The following is a 25065-nucleotide window of genomic DNA, read 5'->3' on the forward strand; positions in this document are numbered from 1 at the left end:
GCACTTTCCAAAAGTTAAACAAACTGTATCCTTTGATTTACTACCTTTCTTAGAGACGGTACACAATGCTTCATTTGAAATTGTTGTTTATATTGTTTTCTCCTTTTTATGTTTTTATATTATTGTGTCTTTTTCCAGCTACAATTATTTATAGACTATTCCATCTAAAGGACTCAGAGAATTGCTATCATTATCTGCTAACAGACTGAACATTCATTGCTCCATTTAGTAAAAATAGCGCTTCATTTGTAATCTAGCCCTATGTGTTTACCCAGACAAAGGAGTTAAACTTATAGGTAACGTCTCATTTGGAAGTGTCAAGCATTGCTGTTCTGAAAAAGGAGAGACTGGCAGGCTCACTTAAAAGGGAAATCAAAACATGTAATTTTCTCATTACTGTCCTATACTTGCTATGTGTACACAAAGGGGTTAACTATATACCTACTGTCCACCTCTTGACCAGAAAGCAGCTGGTGAGTCAATGAAGAGCAACACATGTAGCTGCCAACCACAATGTGATGTAGCTTTCAAGTGGGACATCGCAGCTTCCATTACAGGTGCCTATTTTCACTCACTTTTGGCTATATTAGGAGCATTTATATCTGCTAATGGTTTTAATTAGGTTGCACATTGTTTGAATAGCATGATTTGACCTCTTTAGCCTTACTGTACAATGTTCTTGCCTACTTATCCTGCTTGCTGCCCCCAATGCCACCTGCCTGCTTGACCTGGACTTTGGCTTCCTATGATTACATCTCTTCCTGCAGACTTGTCCTGATCATCTAAGCCTATACCTGACTACTTGTGTCTTGCTCATCCTGCTTGCACTGCAGTTGTGTGATCATTAATTCTACTGTTTATTTCACAAGTTATCTTTGCAGTTATTGTTCAAAATGTCCAACATGTTATTGCTGGGTCACGTCCGAGGGTATTTAGGGATTTGTGTTGGTCTCACTCAAACATCAGCCTAAGCCTTTAAGTATTCTACTGGAGTGACTTAACTCAGCTCTACAGAACATTCGGCCAGATTACAAGTTTTGCGTTATGAGCGGCTCTGTAATAATTTGCAAGGTATTGTCACCGCTCACTTCCCTATAGCGCTGCTATTACAGGTTTACAAAAACCCGGCGTTAGCAGGCAATATGGCAGCGTTGAGCTCCATACCGCACACAAATACCAGCACTGCTTTGAGCTGGTTTTATGTGCTCGTGCACGATTTCCCCATAGACATCAATGGGGAGAGCCGGCTAAAAAAAAGCCTAACACCTGCAATAAAGGAGCGTAAAGCACCGTAACCCAGCCCCATTGATTCCTATGGGGAAAGAAAATGTATGTTTACACCTAACACCCTAACATAAACCCCTAGTCTAAACTCCCCTAATCTGCCGGCCCCGACATCTACATTACACTTATTAACCCCTAATTTGCTACCCCCGACATCGTCGACACCTACATTACACTTATTAACTCCTAATCTGCCACCCCGACATCGCCGCCACCTACCTACACTTATTAACCCCTAATCTGCCGCCCCCAATGAGCCGTCACCTACATAAATTTAATAACCCCTAATCTGCTGCCCCCAATGTCGTCGCTACCTACCTACACTTATTAACCCCTAATCTGCCACCCCCAACATCACCGTCACTATACTGACCTACAGTTATTAACCTCTAAACCTAACCCTAAGCATAACCCTAACACCCACTAACTTTAACATAATAAAAGAAATCTAAATAAAAATTACAATTAATACCTAAATAATTCCAATTTAAAACTAAATACTTACCTATAAAATAAAACCTAAGCTAGCTACAATATAACTAATAGTTACATTGTAGCTATCTTAGGTTTTATTTTTATTTCACAGGTAATTTTGTATTTATTTTAACTAGGTAAACTAGTAAGTAAATAGTTATTAATTATTTACTAGCTACCTAGTCAAAATAAATACAAATTTACTTGTAAAATAAAACCTAACCTGCCTTACATTAACACCTAACATTACACTACAATTAACTAAATTACATTAAATACAATTAACTAAATTACAAAAAAAAAATAAACACTAAACTACACAAAATAAAAAAGAAATGATCAAATATTTAAACTAATTACACCTAATCTAATAGTCCTATCAAAATAAAAAAAGCCCTCCCAAAATAAAAACCCTAGCCTAAACTAAACTGCCAATAGCCCTTAAAAGAGCCTTTTGCGGGGCATTGCCCCAAAGAAATCAGCTCTTTAACCTGTAAAAAAAAATACAAACAACCCCCCAACAGTAAAACCCACCACCCACACAACCAAACCCCCCAAATAAAATCATATCTAAAAAACCTAAGCTCCCCATTGCCCTGAAAATGGTATTTGGATGGGCATTGCCCTTAAAAGGGCATTTAGCTCTTTTCCATTGTCCAAACCCTAAGCTAAAAATAAAACCCACCCAATAAACCCTTAAAAAAACCTAACATTAACCCCCAAAAATCCACTTACAGTTTTTGAAGACCAGACATCCATCCTCATCAAGTCGGGAGAAGTCTTCATCCAAGCGGGCAGAAGTCCTCAACGAAGCCGGGAGAAGTCTTCATCCAAGTGGAAAGAAGTCGTCCTCCAGGCGGGCAGAAGTATTCATCCAGACGGCATCTTCTATCTTCATCCTTCCGACCCGGAGGGGCTCCATCTTCAAGACAACGGTCCGGTTTGTGGGAATTATCCCTGGGTTCTGGTCATTTCTTTTTTCTCCAACGCGTGCCTGGTTGTTTTTCTCTCCCTCTCCTTGTGCGGGGTTGGGGTTTATGTCAGCTGTAAGAGCCTCTTGGTTGGCTTTGCTACCTAGCGAGCGGTGAGTTTACAGTTTGGCTCTGCTGATGCTGTTGCACCTTGGTTACTAACAAACTTTATGGGTCTGTTAGGAGTTTCTTTGCTCCCTCTGGAGATTGGATTCTTAGGTATTTCTCGGTTGTCGAGAGGATTGGTCTCGGATGAGTTTTGTTTGCTCTGCAGCCTATAGGGGTGTTGTGTTGGTCTACACTATCTAGGTTGTGAAGGAGCATGATGTTTTGTGACCAGCAGTCACGAGGCACGGGATTCCGAAGTCAGAGCTCACTTTGGTTCCCTACCCCTAAGGGGCAGTAGAAACAACCACGGAGAACACCAGGTGAGCTGCAACCCAAGATCCCATCAGAGCATCAAAAGCTCCCCAAAGCGGAGGTAGGAGTAAGTAGCCACCTCAGCATGACCCGACCTATACTAGCCACCTGACGGCACCTAGTGTCTAGAAGAACCACCAAAAGGCCAGAACTGCACACAGCAGCAAGCACCTCACCTCTCAGGCCGGGGATGCGAAGGGACGTGGTGGAACTCCACCGGCCCATGTCTCTGGAGCAGACTGACACGGCCAGCCCAAGAACTCCTGACATCCAGACCCGAAGGTCGCGATGTAAGTGTAGTTTATAAAAACAGACAACAAAAACAAGTGAACCAGTAGGTCCCGCTGGACCAGCCAGATGCAACATGCGTCAGTAACAATTAACAGTGCACACACCAACTCCGGATGAATCCGGTAACGACTTCCGTGGAAGAACTAAATCCAAGCAATCCCAAAATTCCCGTAGGAAAAAAATATATAAAGTAAATAAATCCAACTCGGATAAAATAAACAAGGGCACCCGAAGGCATCCGCCCAGAAGGAACTATGTCTCCGCAGAACCTGCCAAACAGAGACCGGAACCCTCAGAAAAAGAGGCTGGGAAAGCTCATAATAGACCGACCGGAGATAAAATTAACTCCATCATCTATTCCGAAGAACCGTTCGAGAACTGAGAAGTCCCCGGACAAAAAAGGAGAGGATCCCCTAACAAATCAAAAAGATGTCGTAGTAGGACACGCAGCCACACAATCCTATAACGAAACGCACAACATGGGGGAACAATCACCCCCAGGGGGAATATTATAGTGCCGTTCACGGTCTGAACACCCAAGATAGGCAGGCACATAACTGCAGACGAATCAGCGCCAAAAAAAATATTAAAATTAAAATGTCCCGCCATCTCCGGTGGAAACAATCCACCCTGCACGGAGGAGACATCAAAGTCAGGGTCACCTGCAAAAGGAGTGTGCGATTGGGAAGGTGCCTCCTGAAGAACAGAGCCCCCGGATGCCGATGGCTCAGCAGATCCAAGGTCCCCCGAGCCCAAGGGACCCAGCAAACTATGCAGGCACAAAAGACAAGAGTGGAAGACTTGTGACAACGGGGCCAAACGACAGTCCTCGTCCGAGGACGACATCATCTGATAAGACAATAGTTCCGGCATTAGAATCCTCCATGGCTAGGATTTAATATAAACGCCAATATTGGAAAAGAAAAAAACAAATGACTGGCACCTGACACATAATGGCTGGGGCACTCACCACCTCCTATGAGCAGACCTCAGCGGAGCAAACTCTTTTGCTCTGTCGCCACTCGGTCAGGAATGCGGAAGGGGAAGAACCCCGCCCAAGCGTAAACACGCACGGTCAGCAGATGCCCCGCAAAATCCAAAAAGCATGCCTCCGAAAGGGAGCAAAACTAGGCCCACATAAAAGGATATGCAAGACTACATCCATAACCCGAGGGTTTTTAGTCCTAGGCCTGCATTCACAAGGCCAGAAAAAAGCCACTATGCACCGCTGTCAGGGTTTTTTCGATGTGGTGTTTGCCATGTGCTGCTGGCAGCCATTTTACTCACCTCTCTTCCTGACTATGGTGCATTGTGGGGGATGCTGCTCAATTCCTGCACTTCCTTTTATGGCCAGACTGGTGTGAATCATCCATGTGAGACAGGATGCAGTCTCAGAATTGTGATATCATCACTTATTATTTAAAGGGCCTCTGTTCAGTATGCTTTGCCTTTCGTTGTCTCAGACTTGTTTGTGAGAGTTCCTGTGTATTACCTGGCTGCCTGACGTCCTTCCTGGTTCCTGATCCCTGGCTTGTTCCTGACTCTGCTGTTTTCCTTGTTCCTGATTCCGGCTCGTCTGACTATTCGCTTTGGCTCCTGACTCGGCTCGTCTGACTACCAGCTCTGGTTTTGATTCCTGGCTTGTTATTTGACTTGTGGACTTTTTATTATTTTTTGCTATTAATAAAGGTGTGATTATTTTTGCACTTCTCGTCTCAGTCTGATTCCTGGCACCCTGACATAGAGTAACGCTACTTGTCTCAGCGTCAGAACACGTACACACATACCCAATGCAGGTTGAATCACATAAGAAACATGATAAGAGACCCCTTCCCCATTCACCAAAACACCCTAAGGAGGAAATATCCCTTGATTCCAAGATCTGTACTGAAGGTGCCTCAGCGAGGCCCATACTATCCTGTCATAAATCACATTACAGAGAATGTAATAAAATTAAACGATCTTACCGGAATCTACGGCGTGTAACAGGAACACGGCCATTCAAGTGTGATGAATAGTGGCAGCGCCTCCGTCATGGCTCGAGAGAAGACAGCAGGTAGCAAAGCAAAGTTCGACAACACCAAGTGCTGAAAGGAGCTGTTATAACGAGTCGGGATGGTGTCACAGGGGAAGCTCCCACTGCATCTCTTTCGTCCAGGCCCTCCACGAGAGACTAACAGGACTACTTAAAACTCCTGTTCCATGTCGAAGGGTAGCACCCTCCATAAGAGACATATTACAATTAAATAAAAGTAGAACAAATGGAAAAAAATAAAACAAAACAAACTTCTGGCACTTCTCTGCCAACCTCCTGGGACTAAAGGCAAAGAATGACTGGGGGATAAGGGAAGTGGGAGGAGTATTTAAGACTTTGGCTGGTGGGTCTTTGCCTCCTTCTGGTTGCCAGGTTCTTATTTCCCATAAGTAATGAACGCGGCTGTGGACTCTTTCCCATTAGGAAGAAAAAGTAGGTGTTTTAAGGATTTTATATGGAACAAAGTAGCATGACTGTGGACAGGAAAGTGTATAGTTAAGTGTGTAGAGTAGAAGTGTGTGAAAACAAAGGGCCTAAAAGTAAGCTGAGTAACAGAGATTTTAGCTAGACAGCAAGTGTGAGTCCCACTTTGGATTGTTGATTGGCCAAGAAATTAATTTTCATAAGAAGGGAGGATTATTTCTTACTTTGCATTATAACTTGTTAAGGGTTTTGTAATTGAATGCAGCTTGTAAAAGAAGATTATAGTCTTATTAATTATTGTATTATTGATGCTTGCTGTTATAGCACTGAGCTACAGCATGGGTCTTTGCATGGCCTAAAAAGGGTACATGGTGTGGTGGAGAAAACAGGTGAATGTATAGAGGTTCTGAGCACTTATTTTGAGGTATTATGCTCCCAGGTTTAAGGAATTCTGGGAGATTTTGGTGAGGTTTTAAGGATGCTAGAGCACTAGGCAGCTGCCTGCTTTTATGCCACTTTATTGGTCACTAGTTGTGAAGCGTCTTGAATATAGTACACAGTTCTGGAGACTGAAATCCTTTAAACAAACTAGAAATGGTTCTAAGGAAGCTACCAAGTAGTATATGGTCTAAAAAACAAAACTTAATAGGAATCCTTCATGTCCATAAAGAGACATTAAACACTTTGAGATGGTAATATAAAATTATAAATCATATATATATAAAGAAGTCTGCAATATACTTCCTGTTAGAAATGGAAGTGCAGAACACTGTTATATCCCACACAGCCATTGGCTGCATGCTCTAGTGACCTATTTATAACTGTCCCTAATTGGCCACAGCAGAGAAGGTAACCATAGTTACAACGTGGCAGCTCCCATTGTTTTATAGACACTAAAACTTTACACTTATTTTGTCACTATTTAAACAACTAATGAACCTTTAAAAAAATACATCTACATGTTATTCTCAGACTAATCTTTTCTTTGAATGTATCATCCTGTCCAGCATTTATTAAGTGTTTAATGCCCCTTTAATCGGTACAGGGAGATAGATTATATGATAGATTTGTTAATGTACATTAAGGGATTTAATAAAGCTGAAGGTAAAAGTATTTCCCACAAAAAAAATCAATACCAGAATAAGAGGTCATGATCTTATGTTGGAGGGTATTTGGTTAAGGAGTTATTTGCAGAAGTACTTTACAGAAAATGTGGTTGATTCATAAAGAAAACTTCTAGTAGAGGTAAAAAAAGACAAATACAGTGAGAGGAATATGTTTAAAGGGACACTCAATCAAAATTAAACTTTCATTATTCAGATAGAGCATGCAATTTTAAACAACTTTCTAATTTACTTCCATTAACAAAATGTGCACAGTCTTTTTATATTTAAACTTTTTAAGTCACCAGCTCCTACTGAGCATGTGCAAGAATAAGTGTGTATGCATTTGTGAATGGCTGATTGCTGTCACATGGTACGTGTATGCATTTGTGATTGGCTGATGGCTGTCACATGGTACAGGGGGAGTGGAAAAAGACAACTTTTAAAATTGTCAGAAAAAAAATCTACTACTCATTTGAAGTTCAGACTAAGTTCTATTGCATTGTCTTGTTATCTTGCATTTGTTGATTATGCAAATCTACAGTGTTGACTGGTCCTTTAATGTTATGCTAAATGTAAGTAACAGATACAGTGAGAGGAATATGTTAAGGTTATGCTAAAAGTAACAAATACAGTGAGAGGAATATGTTTAAGGTTATGCTAAATGTAAGTAACAGATACAGTGAGAGGAATATGTTTAAGGTTATGCTAAATGTAAGTAACAGATACAGTGAGAGGAATATGTTTAAGGTTATGCTAAATGTAAGTAATAGATACAGTGAGAGGAATATGTTTAAGGTTATGCTAAATGTAAGTAACAAATACAGTGAGAGGAATATGTTTAAGGTTATGCTAAATGTAAAATACAGATACAGTGAGAGGAATATGTTTAAGGTTATGCTAAATGTAAGTAACAGATACAGTGAGAGGAATATGTTTAAGGTTATGCTAAAAGTAAGTAACAGATACAGTGAGAGGAATATGTTAAGGTTATGCTAAAAGTAACAAATACAGTGAGAGGAATATGTTTAAGGTTATGCTAAATGTAAATAACAGATACAGTGAGAGGAATATGTTTAAGGTTATGCTAAATGTTAGTAACAAATACAGTGAGAGGAATATGTTTAAGGTTATGCTAAATGTAAGTAACAAATACAGTGAGAGGAATATGTTTAAGGTTATGCTAAATGTAAGTAACAGATAAAGTGAGAGGAATATGTTTAAGGTTATGCTAAATGTAAGTAACAGATACAGTGAGAGGAATATGTTTAAGGTTATGCTAAATGCAAGTAACAAATACAGTGAGAGGAATATGTTTAAGGTTATGCTAAATGTAAGTAAAAGATACAGTGAGAGGAATATGTTTAAGGTTATGCTAAATATAAGTAACAGATACAGTGAGAGGAATATGTTTAAGGTTATGCTAAATGTAAGTAACAGATACAGTGAGAGGAATATGTTTAAGGTTATGCTAAATGCAAGTAACAGATACAGTGAGAGGAATATGTTTAAGGTTATGCTAAATGTAAGTAACAGATAAAGTGAGAGGAATATGTTTAAGGTTATGCTAAATGTAAGTAACAGATACAGTGAGAGGAATATGTTAAGGTTATGCTAAATGTAAGTAACAGATACAGTGAGAGGAATATGTTTAAGGTTATGCTAAATGCAAGTAACAGATAAAGTGAGAGGAATATGTTTAAGGTTATGCTAAATGTAAGTAACAAATACAGTGAGAGGAATATATTTAAGGTTATGCTAAATGTAAGTAACAAATACAGTGAGAGGAATATGTTTAAGGTTATGCTAAATGTAAGTAACAAATACAGTGAGAGGAATATGTTTAAGGTTATGCTAAATGTAAGTAACAAATACAGTGAGAGGAATTTGTTTAAGGTTATGCTAAATGTAAGTAACAGATACAGTGAGAGGAATATGTTTAAGGTTATGCTAAATGTAAGTAACAGATACAGTGAGAGGAATATGTTTAAGGTTATGCTAAATATAAGTAACAAATACAGTGAGAGGAATATGTTTAAGGTTATGCTAAATGTAAGTAACAAATACAGTGAGAGGAATATGTTTAAGGTTATGCTAAATGTAAGTAACAAATACAGTGAGAGGAATATGTTTAAGGTTATGCTAAATGTAAGTAACAGAAGGAAATAACTTGATAGTTTTGGTATCTCATCTGTTGTGAGAATCTATGGTATTATGCTTAAAAGGATATGAAAAACAAACATTTTCTATTGGAAGAGCATGCAAATTCAAAGAGTTCTATGATCGAAATTTGCTTCTTTTCAATGGTATTTCTTTGTTGAAGAGCTACCTAGCTAGGTGCCTGGACACTACATAGCAGGAACAAAACTGCTGCCATATAGTGCTCCAGAAATGTGCACACTCCTGAGTGTAAGTCCCTGATTTTCAACAAAAGATACCAAGAAAATGTGATAATAAAAGTAAATTAGAAAGTTGTTTAAAATTGTATGCTCTGTCTGAATCACACACAAAAAAAAACATTTTGGGTTTCTTGTCTCCAAGGTTTTTGATGGTTTTTGATGGAGAAAAACTCAAACTGTTGAGCAACCCTACTGACTGTGGAAAGTGGATTCTCTACAAAGAACAATTGGCTCAAATATGCTGCTACCTGAGGAAAAGTGACACTAAAAATAAACATAAAGGACTCTATTCATCAAGAAAGGGCGGACAGGGGCTGACATATTTGCTCCTGTCCGCCCCAGCTCTCCTCTGGTGGGCAGCAATCCGCTGCTGGAATCTAATATTGCACAAGAGCGCTATTTTGCGCTTGCATGCAAACTGCCCCCTGCCCGTGTGGGCTAAAGCTGTCAATCTCCCCGGACGGAGGAGACCGGGGAGATTTAAGTTCTCCATCTAAAAGGTGGAGAAGAGAGTAGGGAAGCAGTGAGAACCTGCAGTCGTAGCCAGACGAAGGGCTTGATAAATCGAGCCCAATGTGGCCTTTATTGCTTTAATTATGTATTTAATGTAAATGCGGAGTGGGAGTTCAAGATGTGTTGCAATAACCTCCTGTGGTTGATGATGAAGCTTAAACTGACGTAAAAGCGACTACACAGTGCAGCCGAATGTAAGTTATGAATAAATACAAGGCCAGAATATTTATTATTGCAAGTTATGAACGAGATAGCCACAGCTACAATTCCTTTTAGTAGATCTGTAAATGACAAAGATGGCTAGAATATGGCATTTTGTTTTTAGAAGAATAGATGGCTGCTAAATAAATTGTCAGAAAAAGCACATCTGTGCGACAAGGAAGACATAACTTAATTACTTTATGGAACAAAGAAATCTGTATTTGTTTGCACAAGCTCAGTAAAATGCTATTAACGTTTAACAGTAAAAATTACTTTGACATTTTATGTTCGTCTCCTGCATTAAATCAGACTCACTAACTTTTTAATATTCAAGGATAAAAATAATTGCAGCTGTCAGTTATTGTGTGGAATGGCGGTTTTAATTGAAGCTAAGTTAAATTACATTAACAGAACCTCTGAACAAACATTCACTTGCAAGGTATTTATGATATCGGTTGGAGAATGAAGCTTAGCCATTGGCTAGATGAACATTACAGTGTAAAAATAACATGTTTCATGAAATCATTTAAAGGGACAGTATACTGTAAAATAGTTTTTCCCTTAATGTGTTTACAATTGTTTTTTTTACCAACTGCAGAGTAAAAAATGTATGAAAATGAACTTTTTAAGGTTTATTTGTGTATTTTAAAGCTCTGATTTTGTGTTTTGAAGCCACAACCTAATAAAATAGGTTGAGCTTGTAGGTATAATCGGATCTCATTACTGTATCACATTGTGTACATATACCTGCTTCTTTATCTTATATCTGTCCATAAAACAATCACCAGTACTTGGAGAGAACAATGGAAAATGAACATTTTATTACCTTATCTCTGCTATATCCCACTGGGAGTGTAATTTCTTCTGCTGGCTGTGTTTACAAAGCTTATCTATAGCTTGGACCTGCGGCCACAAACTTTCAGAATAGGTGGGGATACCACATGCTAAATGAAATATTTCAAATGCCGATATAAGGGTAAAGGAGCTACTTGTAAACAATTTAACACACTCCAGCAGGTAAAGTGGATCATTGGAAACAAATTAAAGGGGAGAAAATATTTGAGTAAACTGTCCCTTTAACATTAAAGAAACACAGTTATTTTACTATGTGATATGTACATGCACGTTTGTCACAGGGTGTGAGAATAACTGTGCTCAAAGATGGCCGCCCCCAGTATGAAGAGGCGGAGCTACACCAATTGGAAGGCGACAAAAAGAAGGATTGTAAAGAACCTGCAGGCACATAGGCATAACCATTCTGTTGTAGCTGTGATTATCAGTGTACTGTCCCTTTGAAAAATAAATAACTTATGTTTTGTCTAGCTGTGAAAAACTGTCAAAATGCACTGAGATAAGACGCGGCCTTCAAGGGCTAAGAAATTAGCATATGAGCCTACCTAGGTTTAGCTTTCAACAAAGAATACCAACAGAACAAAGCAAATTTGATGATAAAAGTAAACTGGAAAGTTGTTTAAAATTGCTGCCCTATCTGAATCATGAAAGTTTAATTTTGACTAGACTGTCCCTTTAACAAGCCTAACCCTGCCACATATCCCTAATTTGCAGTTTATCATCTTATAATTTCAACTGAAGCCAAACAATGACGATTTTGTTCACACAGTGAGAACGGTAAGCCAGGTCATCTTCCAGATTCTAGCACAAACTGGGTCCCCCAGATAAGTAAAGAGGTGTATGGAGTCGTCTGACCATTAAAAAAACAATTACAAAGACAGTGTTAATCTGTTCTAATACTGTGCAGAAACTGCTGACAGAATAATCTATTGGAAAACTGCAGAAAAGTGTAATTACAAGGTGTTAACTGACCCTTTAAATATGAAATATGGGGAATAGTTCAGCATTATCCAATAGAACAATAAAACCCTATGTAAAACAAACTCTCAAACGTTATGTTTCATGCAGCTAGTTTTTCCTACTTCTATTATCTATCACTAAGAAAAACATCTTGTGCCAAAGAAAAATGTAGTTCCATGAGAGATGAAAGTAGCTTCTGTCTCCTGTACAGCATAAAGCTTCAGTACTAGACGCTGCGCTGCCTTACACCCCGCGCTTTCCTTTATAGAATATGATTTCACCTATTTGCCTCTCAGCTAGTAGTCCTTTTAACAAAATGAGCTTTTTATTGCCTGACTTTTGCACTAGCACATAGTGAAGTATTACTGTGTTTGATGGCTGTACCTTAAATGAAAACTTGCGGTTTATACGATCCTCAGGTCCGACAGCCGCGATAACGTAACTTGGCAAGGGAATGCTGCCCAGCACGGCCTCCTCTCTGCTATCTATAAAAAAACAGATTACTGTCACCAGAAAAAATAAGTGTAGCAAATATTATTTCTAGTAAAAATACAGCAAAAAGCAATCAATGCTATTAATTATCTTTATTAAAGGGACATTAAAGGCACAGTCTACTCCAGAATTTTTGTTTTTTAAAAAGATAATCCCTTTATTACCCTTTCCCAAGTTTTGCATAACCAACATGGTTATAATAATACACTTATTACCTCTGTCATTACCTTGTATCTAAGCCTCTGCAGACTGCTCCTTATTTCAGCTCTTTTTACAGACTTGCATTTCAGCCAATCAGTACTGACTTCCAGGTAACTCCACGGGATTGAGCACAATGTTATCTATATGGCACACATGAACTAGCACTGTCTAGCTGTGAAAAGTGAATAAAATGCACTGAGATAAGAGGTGGCCTACAAGGGCTTAGAAATTAGCAGAAGCCTGAGCAGAAACCAAATTTGATAATAAAATTAAACTGTAAAGTTGTCTAAAATTGCATGCCCCATCTGAAATGTAATCTTCCATAAAATGTTTAATTTGAGATATACATACAGGTAGCCCTCCGTTTAAGCGGGGTTAGGTTCCAGAAGGAATGGTTGTAAATCGAAACCGTTGTAAATTGAAACCCATTGGGAAGTGAGGGAGTTAGACTCCAGGCCCCTCTCAAAATTGTCATAAGTAACACCTAATACATTATTTTTAAAGCTTTGAAATTAAGACTTTAAATGCTAAACAGCATTATAAACCTAATAAAATAATCACACAACACAGAATATATAATTAAACTAAGTTAAATGAACAAAAACATTTGCTAAACAGCATTATAAATCTAATAAAATAATCACACAACACAGACTTTACTTGCATTTTTCTGCAAACAGTTATTTCTATGCATTCCAATATGGACTGATTTATAGACAGGAAGATCTTGTTCCTTTGAAATCTGCTCGATAGCTCAGGTCTGGTTAAACTGATTAATTTCAGCTTGCTTGGCTTGCATATCTTTGCTGCAACACAAGCGGACAGCTCCACCTACTGGCTTTTTTAAGCAATGCACTGCTTCTCAATGCTTTTCAATAGCAGTCACATGACTATATATATATATATATATATATATATATATATATATACACACAATATCTCACAAAAGTGAGTACAACCTTCACATTTTTGTAAATATTTTATTATACCTTTTCATGTAACAACACTGAAGAAATGACAGTTTGCTACAATGTAAAGTAGTGAGTGTACAGCCTGTATAACAATGTAAATTTGCTGTCCCCTCAAAATCGTACACATCACTTTTACTGAATTTATCTCATTATTCACACTGAGTAAGCTAGCTCACACATACACTGTAATTTTCTATTAACATAGCAAGTCAAGCAGGGCCGCCATCAGGGGGTGACAGGGGTGACTCCTGTCAGGGGCCCAATGGGCTAGGGGGGCCCCATGAGGCAAGAACTAAAAAAAAAAAAAAAAAAAAAAAAAATTTTTTTTTTTTTTAAATTTTGGCAGCCACCAGTGGGTACTACAGCAGAGTGCTAATTGAGCATGGGAAATGTTATTACAAAGAGTAAAGTATTAGCATTTGAGAGGATTTCTGAGTGCGCACTAAACCACTATGCACAGTGTGAGACAGACTTGGCACTTTGTTTGTACAGTGTGTGCCAGTCGGCTGATCACTTTCATTTGCAGAGGAGGTAGGAATTACTTAGCAAATGTTTTTTATTTCTTTGTGCAATTTAAGATTGTAACTTCAGTGTGGTAGTAGTTGTATGGTGGAGCCAGGGGTCCATAAAAACACATTTTTTTAGCAGCAGTGTATTTAGGATTATTTGACAATGCTGTAGAAATTCTATATTTAAAACCATGCAGAAATGTTTCCTCCTCAATACACAAATGATATATATTACATTCCAGTTTACTGCCCCTTTATGCAAGGACTTTCCAGATACAAGGAGGCATTTTATCTAAGATTTTTACATCTGCATAACATGTTATACTCTCAGACTAAGATTGCTCAGTGTTTGAAATGAGACAGGTTAACTTAAAACTGTTTAGTTTACACTACAGCTGACTTAATTTTGAAATGCATACCAACAAGCTTAAATCCTGCATTTAACCAGATCTAATGGTATGAGTACCACAGCTTATGGTTCCACCAAGACCATATAGAGTACAGCATTTTCAAAATCCACAAGTACAGCTGACAGATGGGAACATTTGTACACTATATTTGAAGTGGTGCTCTTGGTTGGGGAAAATATCAGACAAACATATGTCAACCTTCTAAAAGTACTTTTCTTCATCTAGCCATCTACCCAGCTCATTAATGTACAATTTTGAATTCAGAGAATTATTTTTGTTTGCACATTTACAAATATGATTCTTTAAAAAGTGATCTCTTAATTTCTGCATTTTTTTTATCATGCATGTCACACACTGTGGATTTAGGGGATGCAAGGTACATAAATGTTTCCTCCTGTGAGTGTTTCTGTGGGTGACTGTGTTTATGTCTTTGTGCTTTGGTTTGTGTCTCTATGAGTGTGTATGTATTTTTTTTCTGTGGGTCTCTCTGTGAGGGTGGGTGTGTATGTCTTTGTGCATTTTCTGTGGAAGTCTGTGAGGGTGTGTGCATATGTCTTTGAGCTTTTTCTATGGGTGTCTCTGTGAGGGTGGGTGTGTATGTCTGTGTTTTCTGTGGATGTCTCTGTGAGGGTGTGTGTGTTTGTATGTGTTTTCTGTGGATGTCTCTGTGAGGGTGTGTGTGTTTGTATGTATGTCTGTGTTTTCTGTGGATGTCTCTGTGAGGGTATGTATTTTCTGTGGGTGTCTCTGTGAGGGCATGTGTTTGTCTTTGTGTATTTTCTCTGGATGCCTCTGTGAGGGTGGGTGTGTATGTCTGTGTTTTCTGTGGATGTCTCTGTGAGGGTGTGTGTATGTATGTCTGTGTTTTCTGTGGATGTCTCTGTGAGGGTGTGTATTTTCTGTGGGTGTCTCTGTGAGGGTGTGTGTATGTCTTTGTGTGTTTTCTGTGGATGTCTCAGTCAGGGTGTGTGTATGTATGTCTTTCTGTGTTTTATGTGGTTGTCTCTCTGTGTGTGTATGTCTTTGTGTGTTTTCTGTGGGTGTCTCTGTGTGTGTGTGTGTATGTCTTTGTGTGTTTTCTGAGGCTGTCTCTGTTGGTGTTTCCTTGGGTGTATGTGCAAGTTTGAGTTTGTGTGTGTGTGTGTCCATTGTCTGTTCCTTTTTCGTGCATTTTGACCTTACTACTGATTATTCACATCTTTCTACAGACTTTGAGACTAATGAGACCTTTCCGGAAGTCACTAATCTACCATTTAACCTTTAAATTATTGTTTAGGCAGTTCAGGGCCCTTCCTTTCAGCCACTGCATGCTGTTGTCATCATTTATTTGGCATCTTCCTTTACAAAAAGATAATCAGAACTCCATATTTTGTTTTCTAAATCTCCTTTTTTTTTTTTACAAAACTGTAGTTTACCTCATTACTTGTCAGGTCAATGTAAACAAGTGCTGAGTGTCTGTTTAGTTGTCTGTGTCTGAGTTTCTTTGCGTGTCTTCTAGAGTGTCTATATGTGAATCCTTATGTGTGAGTGTGTGTTTCAGTGTATGTTACTACCTTTACAACATTTCCAAGTTTAAATAGACACTTAAGATTAAAGTGCATATACGTTTTAGTCACTTGGTCAAAAATTGCACATGTCAAAGGAGGGGGGGGGCCCTGATCAATGGTTAAGTCAGGGGCCCCAAACTTTCTAGTGGCGGCCCTGAAGTCAAGCATAAGAACTAATGATTACATAAGTCTTCAAACTCTCGCTTAACGTGTAATATTTAATCTTCTATCAAAGACAGTTCAAATATAAATCCTTTAATATTTTAAACTCATATATGAGACTTGTAGAAATGTCTCACTTTGAATCCTCTGTGAGTCCGCTGTACATTGTATCAATAACATTGTTATTTTTTTAGAATTTGCAGCTTGAAAATAATTTTATGTCTTTTTAGCACCTGTTCATATGAATTGGTTGTAGAGCAACTTTTGTTCTATTTTGCTGCCTTCTTTGGAAAAGGCTATTTCAATATGTTACTAGTTTGCGGCGTTTTCATTGTGTCTTTTGTGTTACTAATATAGATACAAGATATATACACATATAGCTCCCTGGACACAATGTTACTTTCGCTGATTGCTTTAAAGGGTTTTTTCAAAACCCAGCAGTAGCAAGTTTCCATAGATGGCAGCATCTGTGCCTTTAACCATAATGAACAGGTGCTAATTTCGTTACGTAAGCAAGTAAGCCTTTTTAAGATGTTTGTATTTTGACTTTGTAAGTCCCTGACGAAGTGCCTCCGGGCAGGAAACGCGTCGGACGTTTGTGCTCAATGTACCCCTGAGTCTGTTTCACCCTGTGAATGTTGAATCTACCTAAATAAAGATGTTTTTTTACCTGCACTAAGGCCTGCGGCTGTGATCAGTTCCAATACAGGTAACTCTATTTGTTTATTGGACTGATTTATAGACAGGAAGATCTTGTTCCTTTGAAATCTGCTCGATAGCTCAGGTCTGGTTAAACTGATTAATTTCAGCTTGCTTGGCTTGCATATCTTTGCTGCAACACAAGCGGACAGCTCCACCTACTGGCTTTTTTAAGCAATGCACTGCTTCTCAATGCTTTTCAATAGCAGTCACATGACTATATATATATATATATATATATATATATATACACACACAATATCTCACAAAAGTGAGTACAACCTTCACATTTTTGTAAATATTTTATTATACCTTTTCATGTAACAACACTGAAGAAATGACAGTTTGCTACAATGTAAAGTAGTGAGTGTACAGCCTGTATAACAATGTAAATTTGCTGTCCCCTCAAAATAACTCAACACACAGTCATTAATGTCTAAACCATTGGCAACAAAAGTGAGTACACCCCTAAGTGCAAATGTCCAAATTGGGCACAATTAGCCATTTTCCCTCCCCGGTGTCAAGTGACTCGTTAGTGTTACAAGGTCTCAAGTGTGCATGGGGAGCAGGTGCATTAAATTTGGTGTTATCGCTCTCACACTCTCTCATACTGGTCACTGGAAGTTCAACATGGCACCTCATGGTAAAGAACTCTCTGAGGATAGGAAAAAAAAAAGAACAGTTGCTCTACATAAAGATGGCCTAGGTTATAAGAAGATTGCCAAAAACCCTGAAACTGAGCTGCAGCATGGTGGGCAAGACCATACAGCGGTTTCACAGGACAGGTTCCACTCAGAACAGGCCTCACCATGGTCGACCAAACAAGTTGAGTGCACATGCTCAGCGTCATATCCAAAAGTTGTCTTTGGGAAATAGACGTATGAGTGCTGCAAGCATTGCTGCAGAGGTTGGAGGGGTGAGGACTCAGCCTGTCAGCACTCAGACCATACGCTGCACACTGCATCAAATTGGTCTGCATGGCTGTCATCCCAGAAGGAAGCCTCTTCTAAAGATGATGCACAAGAAAGCCAGCAAAAAGTTTGCTGAAGACAAGCAGACTAAGGACATGGATTACTGGAACCATGTCATGTAGTCCAATGAGACCAAGATAAACTTATTTGGTACAGGTGGTGTCAAGCGTGTGTAGCGGCAACCAGGTGAGGAGTACAAAGACAAGTGTGTCTTGCCTACAGTCAAGCATGGTGGTGGGAGTGTCATTGTCTGGGCCTGCATGAATGCTGCTGGCACTGGGGAGCTACAGCTCATTGAGGGAACCATGAATGCCAACATGTACTGAAGCAGAGCATGATCCCCTCCCTTCGGAGACTGGGCCGCAGGGCAGTATTCCAACATGATAACGACCCCAAACACATCTCCAAGACGACCACTGCCTTGCTAAAGAAGCTGAGGGTAAAGGTGATGGACTGGCCAAGAATGTCTCCAGACCTAAACCCTATTGAGCATCTGTGGGGCATACTCAAATGGAAGATGGGGGAGCGCAAGGTCTCTAACATCCACCAGCTCTGTGATGTCGTCATGGAGGCGTGGAAGAGGACGCCATTGGCAACCTGTGAAGCTCTGGTGAACTCTATGCCCAAGAGGGTTAAGGCAGTGCTGCAAAATAATGGTGGCCACACAAAATATTGACACTTTGGGCCCAATTTGGACATTTCCACTTAGGGGTGTACTCACTTTTGTTGCCAACGGTTTAGACATTAATGACTGTGTGCAGAGTTATTTTGAGGGGACAGCAAATTTACAGTTATACAGGCTGTACACTCACTACTTTACATTGTAGCAAACTGTCATTTCTTCAGTGTTGTCACATGAAAAGATATATTAAAATATTTACAAAAATGTGAGGGGTGTACTCACTTTTGTGAGATACTGCATATATACACTAGTCCTAAAGCCTGTGTACACGGGCCATTTTTTGTAGTACAGCGGTTTCACTCCTTGCTCTTTCTCTATCCCCCCTCTATTTTTCTCTCTCTGCCCCCCTCTCTTCCTCTCTCTCTGCCCCCCTCTCTTCCTCTCTCTCTGCCCCCCTATCTTCCTCTCTCTCCCCCCCTCTTTTGCTCTCTCTCTCCCCCCTATTTTGCTCTCTCTCTCCCCCCTATTTTGCTCTCTCTCTCCCCCCTCTTTTGCTCTCTCTAACCCCCCTCTTTTGCTCTCTCCCCTTTCTTTTGATTTCCTTCCCCCTCTCTTTTGCTCTCTCTCCCCCTCTCTTCTGCTCTCTCTCCCCCTCTCTTCTGCTCTCTCTCCCCCCTCTTTTGCTCTCTCTATCCCCCCTCTTTTGTGCTCTGTAACCCCCCTCTTTTACTCTCTCCCCTTTCTTTTGATCTCTTTCCCCATCTCTTTTGCCGTCTCTCTCCTCTCTTTTGCTCTCTCTAACTCCCCCTCTTTCACTCTCTCTTTCTCCCACCTTTTTTTTCTCTCTCCTCCCTCTCTTTTGCTCTCTCTATCCGCCCTCTTTTGCTCTCTCTCTCCCCTTTCTTTGCTTTCTTTCCCACTCTCTTTTGCTGTATCTCTCCCCCTCTCATTTGCTCTCTCTATCCCCCTCTTTTGCTCTCTCCCCTTTCTTTGCTTTCTTTCCCCCCTCTCTTTTGCTGTATCTCTCCCCCTCTCTTTTGCTCTCTCTCTCCCCTCTCTTTCCCCCTCTCTTTTGCTCTCTCTCTACCCCCTATCTTCCCCCTTCTCTCCCCCCTATATCTTTTGTGCTCTCCCACCCTCTCTTTTGCTCTCTCTCCCCCCTTTCTCCACCTCTCTTTTGCTGTCTCTCTCCCTCTCTTTTGCTCTCTATATCTCCCCTCTTTTGCTCTCTCTCCCCCGTTTATCCTTATCCTATTGGTTAGCTTTGTAATTTTTGTATGTAAAAGAGCCAATTTCTTTAGGGCAATGCCCTACAAAAGGCCCTATATTGGGATATTGGTAGTTTATTGATAGATTAGGTGGTGTTCTTATTTTGGGGGGATTTTCTTATTATTATTGTGTCATTAGTTTAAGCTTATTTTTTTATTTTGTATAGCTTTGCTTATTTTTTTCTGTAATTTTAAATTTTTTGTAATATTAGCTTTGGGGTTTGTAGTTTTTGAAAAATAGACTGCCCTTTGGCCAGGCTTATCGCCTAGTATATATATATATATATATATATATATATATATATATATATATATATATATATATACACACACACACACATATATATATATATATATATATATATATATATACACACACAAACACACATATATATATATTGCCAGATATAAATAGTTCTGTAATGAAGCCAAGCACATTATGCACATAGGTATTTGTCTCTTTACCACTAAGCAGAAACTATTAAGCACAAGATGTATTGCATCATCTGATGCCAGTTTCTAATTGGATTACTGAAAATATGTCCCTAGACATTTATGACAAAAAAACATGTTTAGTGTCTTTCCAATGTCAATAAAAGTCATAAATTATGTCCAGAATTGTAAACTTAATGATCTATAATTGCTTTTAGTTGCACCATTGGCTCATGGAATCAGCTATAATTCTTTAGCAAATTAAAGGGACGTACTTTCAATAGAAACAGAAATTTGTGCACGAATTAGCAAAAGTGCTTCTAGTAATTAGTGATGGCTGAATCTGCATTTGCTCTTAGAGCCAATGATGTTTTTTATGCTGCAGATTCAGCCATCTCTAATATAATATATAATATATTATAATATTATAATATAAGTCCTTTGCGAAGGGGGGGGAACACAGTTATATACAAACAATAGCACAATAAGTAAATACTCATAACATTTCTTATTGCCCTTCTATGTCCCTTTAACAATGTCCGTTTACTGTTCCCCCTAGGTGATGTAGAAGCTTGAAATTTTCATTAAAGGAACAGTAAAGTAAAATTATTTAGGTAGAACATACAATTTTAAACAACTTTCGAATTTACTTCTATTATCTAATTTGCTTTGTTATTTTGATAGCCTTTGTTGAAAAGCAAATGCACATATGCTCAGCAGCAATGCACTACTGGGAGCTAGCTGGTGATTGGTGGCTGCACATATATACCTCGATATTTGCTTACCCGATGTGTTCAGCTAGCTCCCAGTAGTGCATTGCTGCTCCTTCAACAAAGACAACCATCAGAATGAAGCACATTTGATAAAAAAAGTAAACTAGTTAAAATGTCATGTCCTTTTAAATGAGAACAAACATACAGAAGCTAGAAGATTCCTGGGTTTAAAGAGACATGAAACCAACATTTTTTATTTCATGATTCATACAGAACAAACAATTTTAAACAACTTTCCAATTTACTTCTATTATCAATTTTGCTTCATTCTCTTGGTATCCTTTATAAAAGGTGCAGCCAGCAATGCATTACCGGGAGCTAGCTGAACACATCAGTAAGCCAATGATGAGTAATATATGTACAGTCACCAATCAGCAGCTATCTCTCAGCTTCTTAGCCTACATAGGTATGATTTTCAACAAAGGATACTAAGAGAATGAAGCAAATTGTATAAGAAGAAAGAAGGTGCTCCAGTGGCACAGTATCTGTGTTATATCCCGAGTATCCCTCCCAGATATTACTCATAAAGAAAAGGTACTCACAAACAGAAAGCACTTATCACAAAGGGCAAAATCTGGCGGTCTGGGCAAATCAAGAGCTACCCAGCTAGCTCCCCTCCAGTATCTGGCAGCCTGGATCTCTATAGCCAACGTCGTAAAACCATGGAGTGCCCCAATAATATACACATGAAGAAGTTGTAGGCTAATATCCACAGTTTAAAACCCCTTCAAGGTACCAGGGGGTTGTTTATTAAAAAGATATAAAAACAATATCACTGAATGCGTTTCACAATACAACTGGTTTGTTTCCTTTAATACACAACTCCCTGGCACTTTGAAGGGGTTTAAAACTGTGGATATTAGCCTACAAAGTGGTTTATTTGTATATTATTGGGGTACTATCAATTGCGCCATCCTCATAGTTACAGGGTACTTCGCTGGTCTTTAAGGGGTTAAGATACCAAGAGCATAGAAAATGTGATATTAGAAATAAATTAGAATTCTGTTTAAGATTGTATGCTTTATCTGAATCATGAAAGAAAAAGTTTGTGTTTCACGTCCCTTTAATATTTGAAAGTTCTGACAACATCCATTCCAAATCATTGTTGAATAGCACAGAATTTGTTCAGAATGAAGGAATCAAAATCTTAGTTATTGTGAATAAAAATCATCTTTCGAAGAAATAAAGAGGGGAATTCTGAAGAAAAAAAAATCATTTGATGCTAATACCCAGCTCAGAAACGGGTTTAGCTGTGAGCAAAGCGCACAGAAGAATAAAATTCATATCTATAAAGGTCACTTTGCTCATTGGTTAAAAAGAATTCTATTGAAGAGTCAGCAAAATCAAATCTAGACACCATGGAGGAATAAGTTATGTGAAGATTTAAACACTTTGTTATATGCAAGCAATAGTGTAATAATGAAATGCGTCAATCCTTTATGTCCCTTTAAAGGGACAATTTTAAGAGTTGCCAATTAATTTCTATGATCAAATTGTCTTTGTTCTCATGTTATTGTTTGTTGAATTGATACCTAGATAAATAGCGTGTACATGACAGGAAATAGTGCTGCTATCTAGTGCTCTTGCTAATGTACAACATATGGTACTGCAGATCCACCCCTGAACTTACCTTCCTGCTTTTCAACAAAGGATAACAATAAAACAAAAAAACCGATAATAGAAGTAAATTGGAAAGTTGTTTAAAATTGTATGTTCTATCTGATCATGGAAAAAATGTTTTGTGTTTTATGTCTCTTTAACCCCTTAATGACAACTGACGTACCAGGTACGTCATGCATTAACTAACAGTTAATGACAATAGACGTACCTGGTACGTCAGTTGTCTAAGAGAGTGCTGGAAGCGATCGCAATCGCTTCCAGCAGCTCTCAGGGTATTGCAGTGATGCCTCCATATGGAGGCATCCTGCAATACCTTTTCAGAAGACTCCGATGCAGAGAGAGCCACTCTGTGGCCCTCTCTGCACCGGTAGCGATGGTGCCGGTTCGTTGGTGGGTGGGAGCACATCAGGGAGGCGGGTGGGCGGCCCATCGCTACCCGGCATCCGGTTCCTGTAAGTGCTATGTGCACGCCGGGTGCCGGGAGCGTGCGGGGGCGCGCGTGCGCGCCCGATTACATGGCCACTGACACCAATGAGAAAGGAAGGGGGGACAAAAATGAATGAAAAAAAAATAAATATATAAGGATCTGGGAGGGGGAGGGGGTTGGGGTATTGTGGGGGGCTGCTACACTACAGAAAACATTAAAAATGGCAAAAAATTGCAAGAAAAACACTTGTTTTGGGGGCAAATTGGGTACTGGCAGACAGCTGCCAGTACCCAAGATGGCGGCAATTAGGTAGGGGAGAGGGTTAGAGAGCTGGGGGGGGGATCATGGAGGTTGGGGCTAAGGCAGGGGTCCATCACAGCTAAAACATTTTAATTTTTTTTATTAAAAAAAAGAAAAACTCCTTTTATTTAGTACTGGCAGACTTTCTGCCAGTACTTAAGATGGCGGGGACAATTGTGGGGTGGGGGAGGGAAGAGAACTGTTTGGGAGGGATCAGGGGGTGGGATGTGTCAGGTGGGAGGCTGATCTCTACCCTAAAGCTAAAATTAACCCTGCAAGCTCCCTACAACCTACCTAATTAACCCCTTCACTGCTGGGCATAATTTACGTGTGGTGCGCAGCAGCATTTAGTGGCCTTCTAATTACCAAAAAGCAATGCCAAAGCCATATAAGTCTGCTATTTCTGAACAAAGGGGATCCCAAAGAAGCATTTACAACCATTTGTGCCTTAATTGCACAAGCTGTTTGTAAATAATTTCAGTGGGAAACCTAAAGTTTGTGACAAAATTTGTGAAAAAGTGAACTTTTTTTTTTATTTGATGACATTTGGCGGTGAAATGGTGGCATGAAATATACCAAAATGGGCCTAGATCAATACTTTGGGTTGTCTTCTAAAAAAAAATATATACATGTCAAGGGATATTTAGGTATTCCTGACAGATATCAGGGTTCCAATGTAACTAGCGCTAATTTTGAAAAAAAGTTGTTTGGAAATAGCAAAGTGCTACTTGTATTTATTGCCCTATAACTTGCACAAAAAGCAAAGAACATGTAAACATTGGGTATTTCTAAACTCAGGACAAAATTTAGAAACTATTTAGCATAGGTGTTTTTTGGTGATTGTAGATGTGTAACAGATTTTGGGGGTCAAAGTTAGAAAAAGTGTGTTTTTTTCAATTTTTTCCTCATATTTTATATTTTTTTTATAGGAAATTATAAGATATGATGAAAATAATGGTATCTTTAGAAAGTCCATTTAATGGCGAGAAAAACTGTATATAATGTGTGGGTACAGTAAACGAGTAAGAGGAAAATTACAGCTAAACACAAACACCGCAGAAATGTAAAAATAGCCATTGTCATTAAGGGTAAGAAAATTGAAAAATGGTCCGGTCATTAAGGGGTTAAGCGATCTCCTCTACAGAAACCCATTTATTTTTAAAGAGGGAAAGTAACTATTTCCATGGAATGGTTTCATTATCTTACAGCCATCAGGATACCACTGTGGAGATAGCAATTACCTAATTTTTCTAATACCTATTACAGCGTTTAACAGTAGAAGAGCACAGTCATTAACTTAAAGACCACACAAAAATAATCTGTAACCAGAAATCTGGAAAACAGCAACTCCAAAGCAATGTAACAAAGCTTTATTAAGTTTGTTTCAGCCCAACAAGGGCTCCTACACTGCCAATGAGCTATTTGTAAAGCATGTAATACATCCCAGCAGGTAACATAGATCACTGGATACACATGTACAGGAGAAAACAACGACATTCTTATGTCCGGGTCTCTCTTACCTTTGTAGTAAAACAAACAGTGATCTGAAAGCAGGAACCAACGTCTTTTCCACAAGCGCATGCCTGAGCTATCCTATGAAAGTAAAGATGATACATTAATATATAATCCGTAGGGATTTGCACTCTCTGGATTTCAAAATTCAAAAACCTTATTTATTTTAATTTATGTTTAGAGTATCAATTTCTCTTCCTCAGACTTCTTTTGCGCATATATA

The 25065-nt window shown here is 39.0% G+C and overlaps 1 protein-coding gene across 4 annotated transcripts in view; it reads right to left on the reverse strand.

Annotated features, from left to right (window-relative positions):
* The window catches only part of PLEKHA7 (pleckstrin homology domain containing A7), a 918161-nt gene that overhangs the window by 284254 nt on the left and 608842 nt on the right, over positions 1-25065 (reverse strand). For all 4 annotated transcript variants that reach the window (XM_053720631.1, XM_053720632.1, XM_053720630.1 and 1 more), the window contains 2 exons: positions 24851-24923; positions 12311-12411 (listed from right to left, as the gene is read on the reverse strand). In XM_053720631.1, coding sequence (XP_053576606.1) covers positions 12311-12411; positions 24851-24923 — 174 coding nt within the window. The remainder of the gene's footprint in view (positions 1-12310; positions 12412-24850; positions 24924-25065) is intronic.

The sequence above is a fragment of the Bombina bombina genome, chromosome 7 (assembly GCF_027579735.1).
Source record: "Bombina bombina isolate aBomBom1 chromosome 7, aBomBom1.pri, whole genome shotgun sequence".
NCBI lineage: Eukaryota > Metazoa > Chordata > Amphibia > Anura > Bombinatoridae > Bombina > Bombina bombina.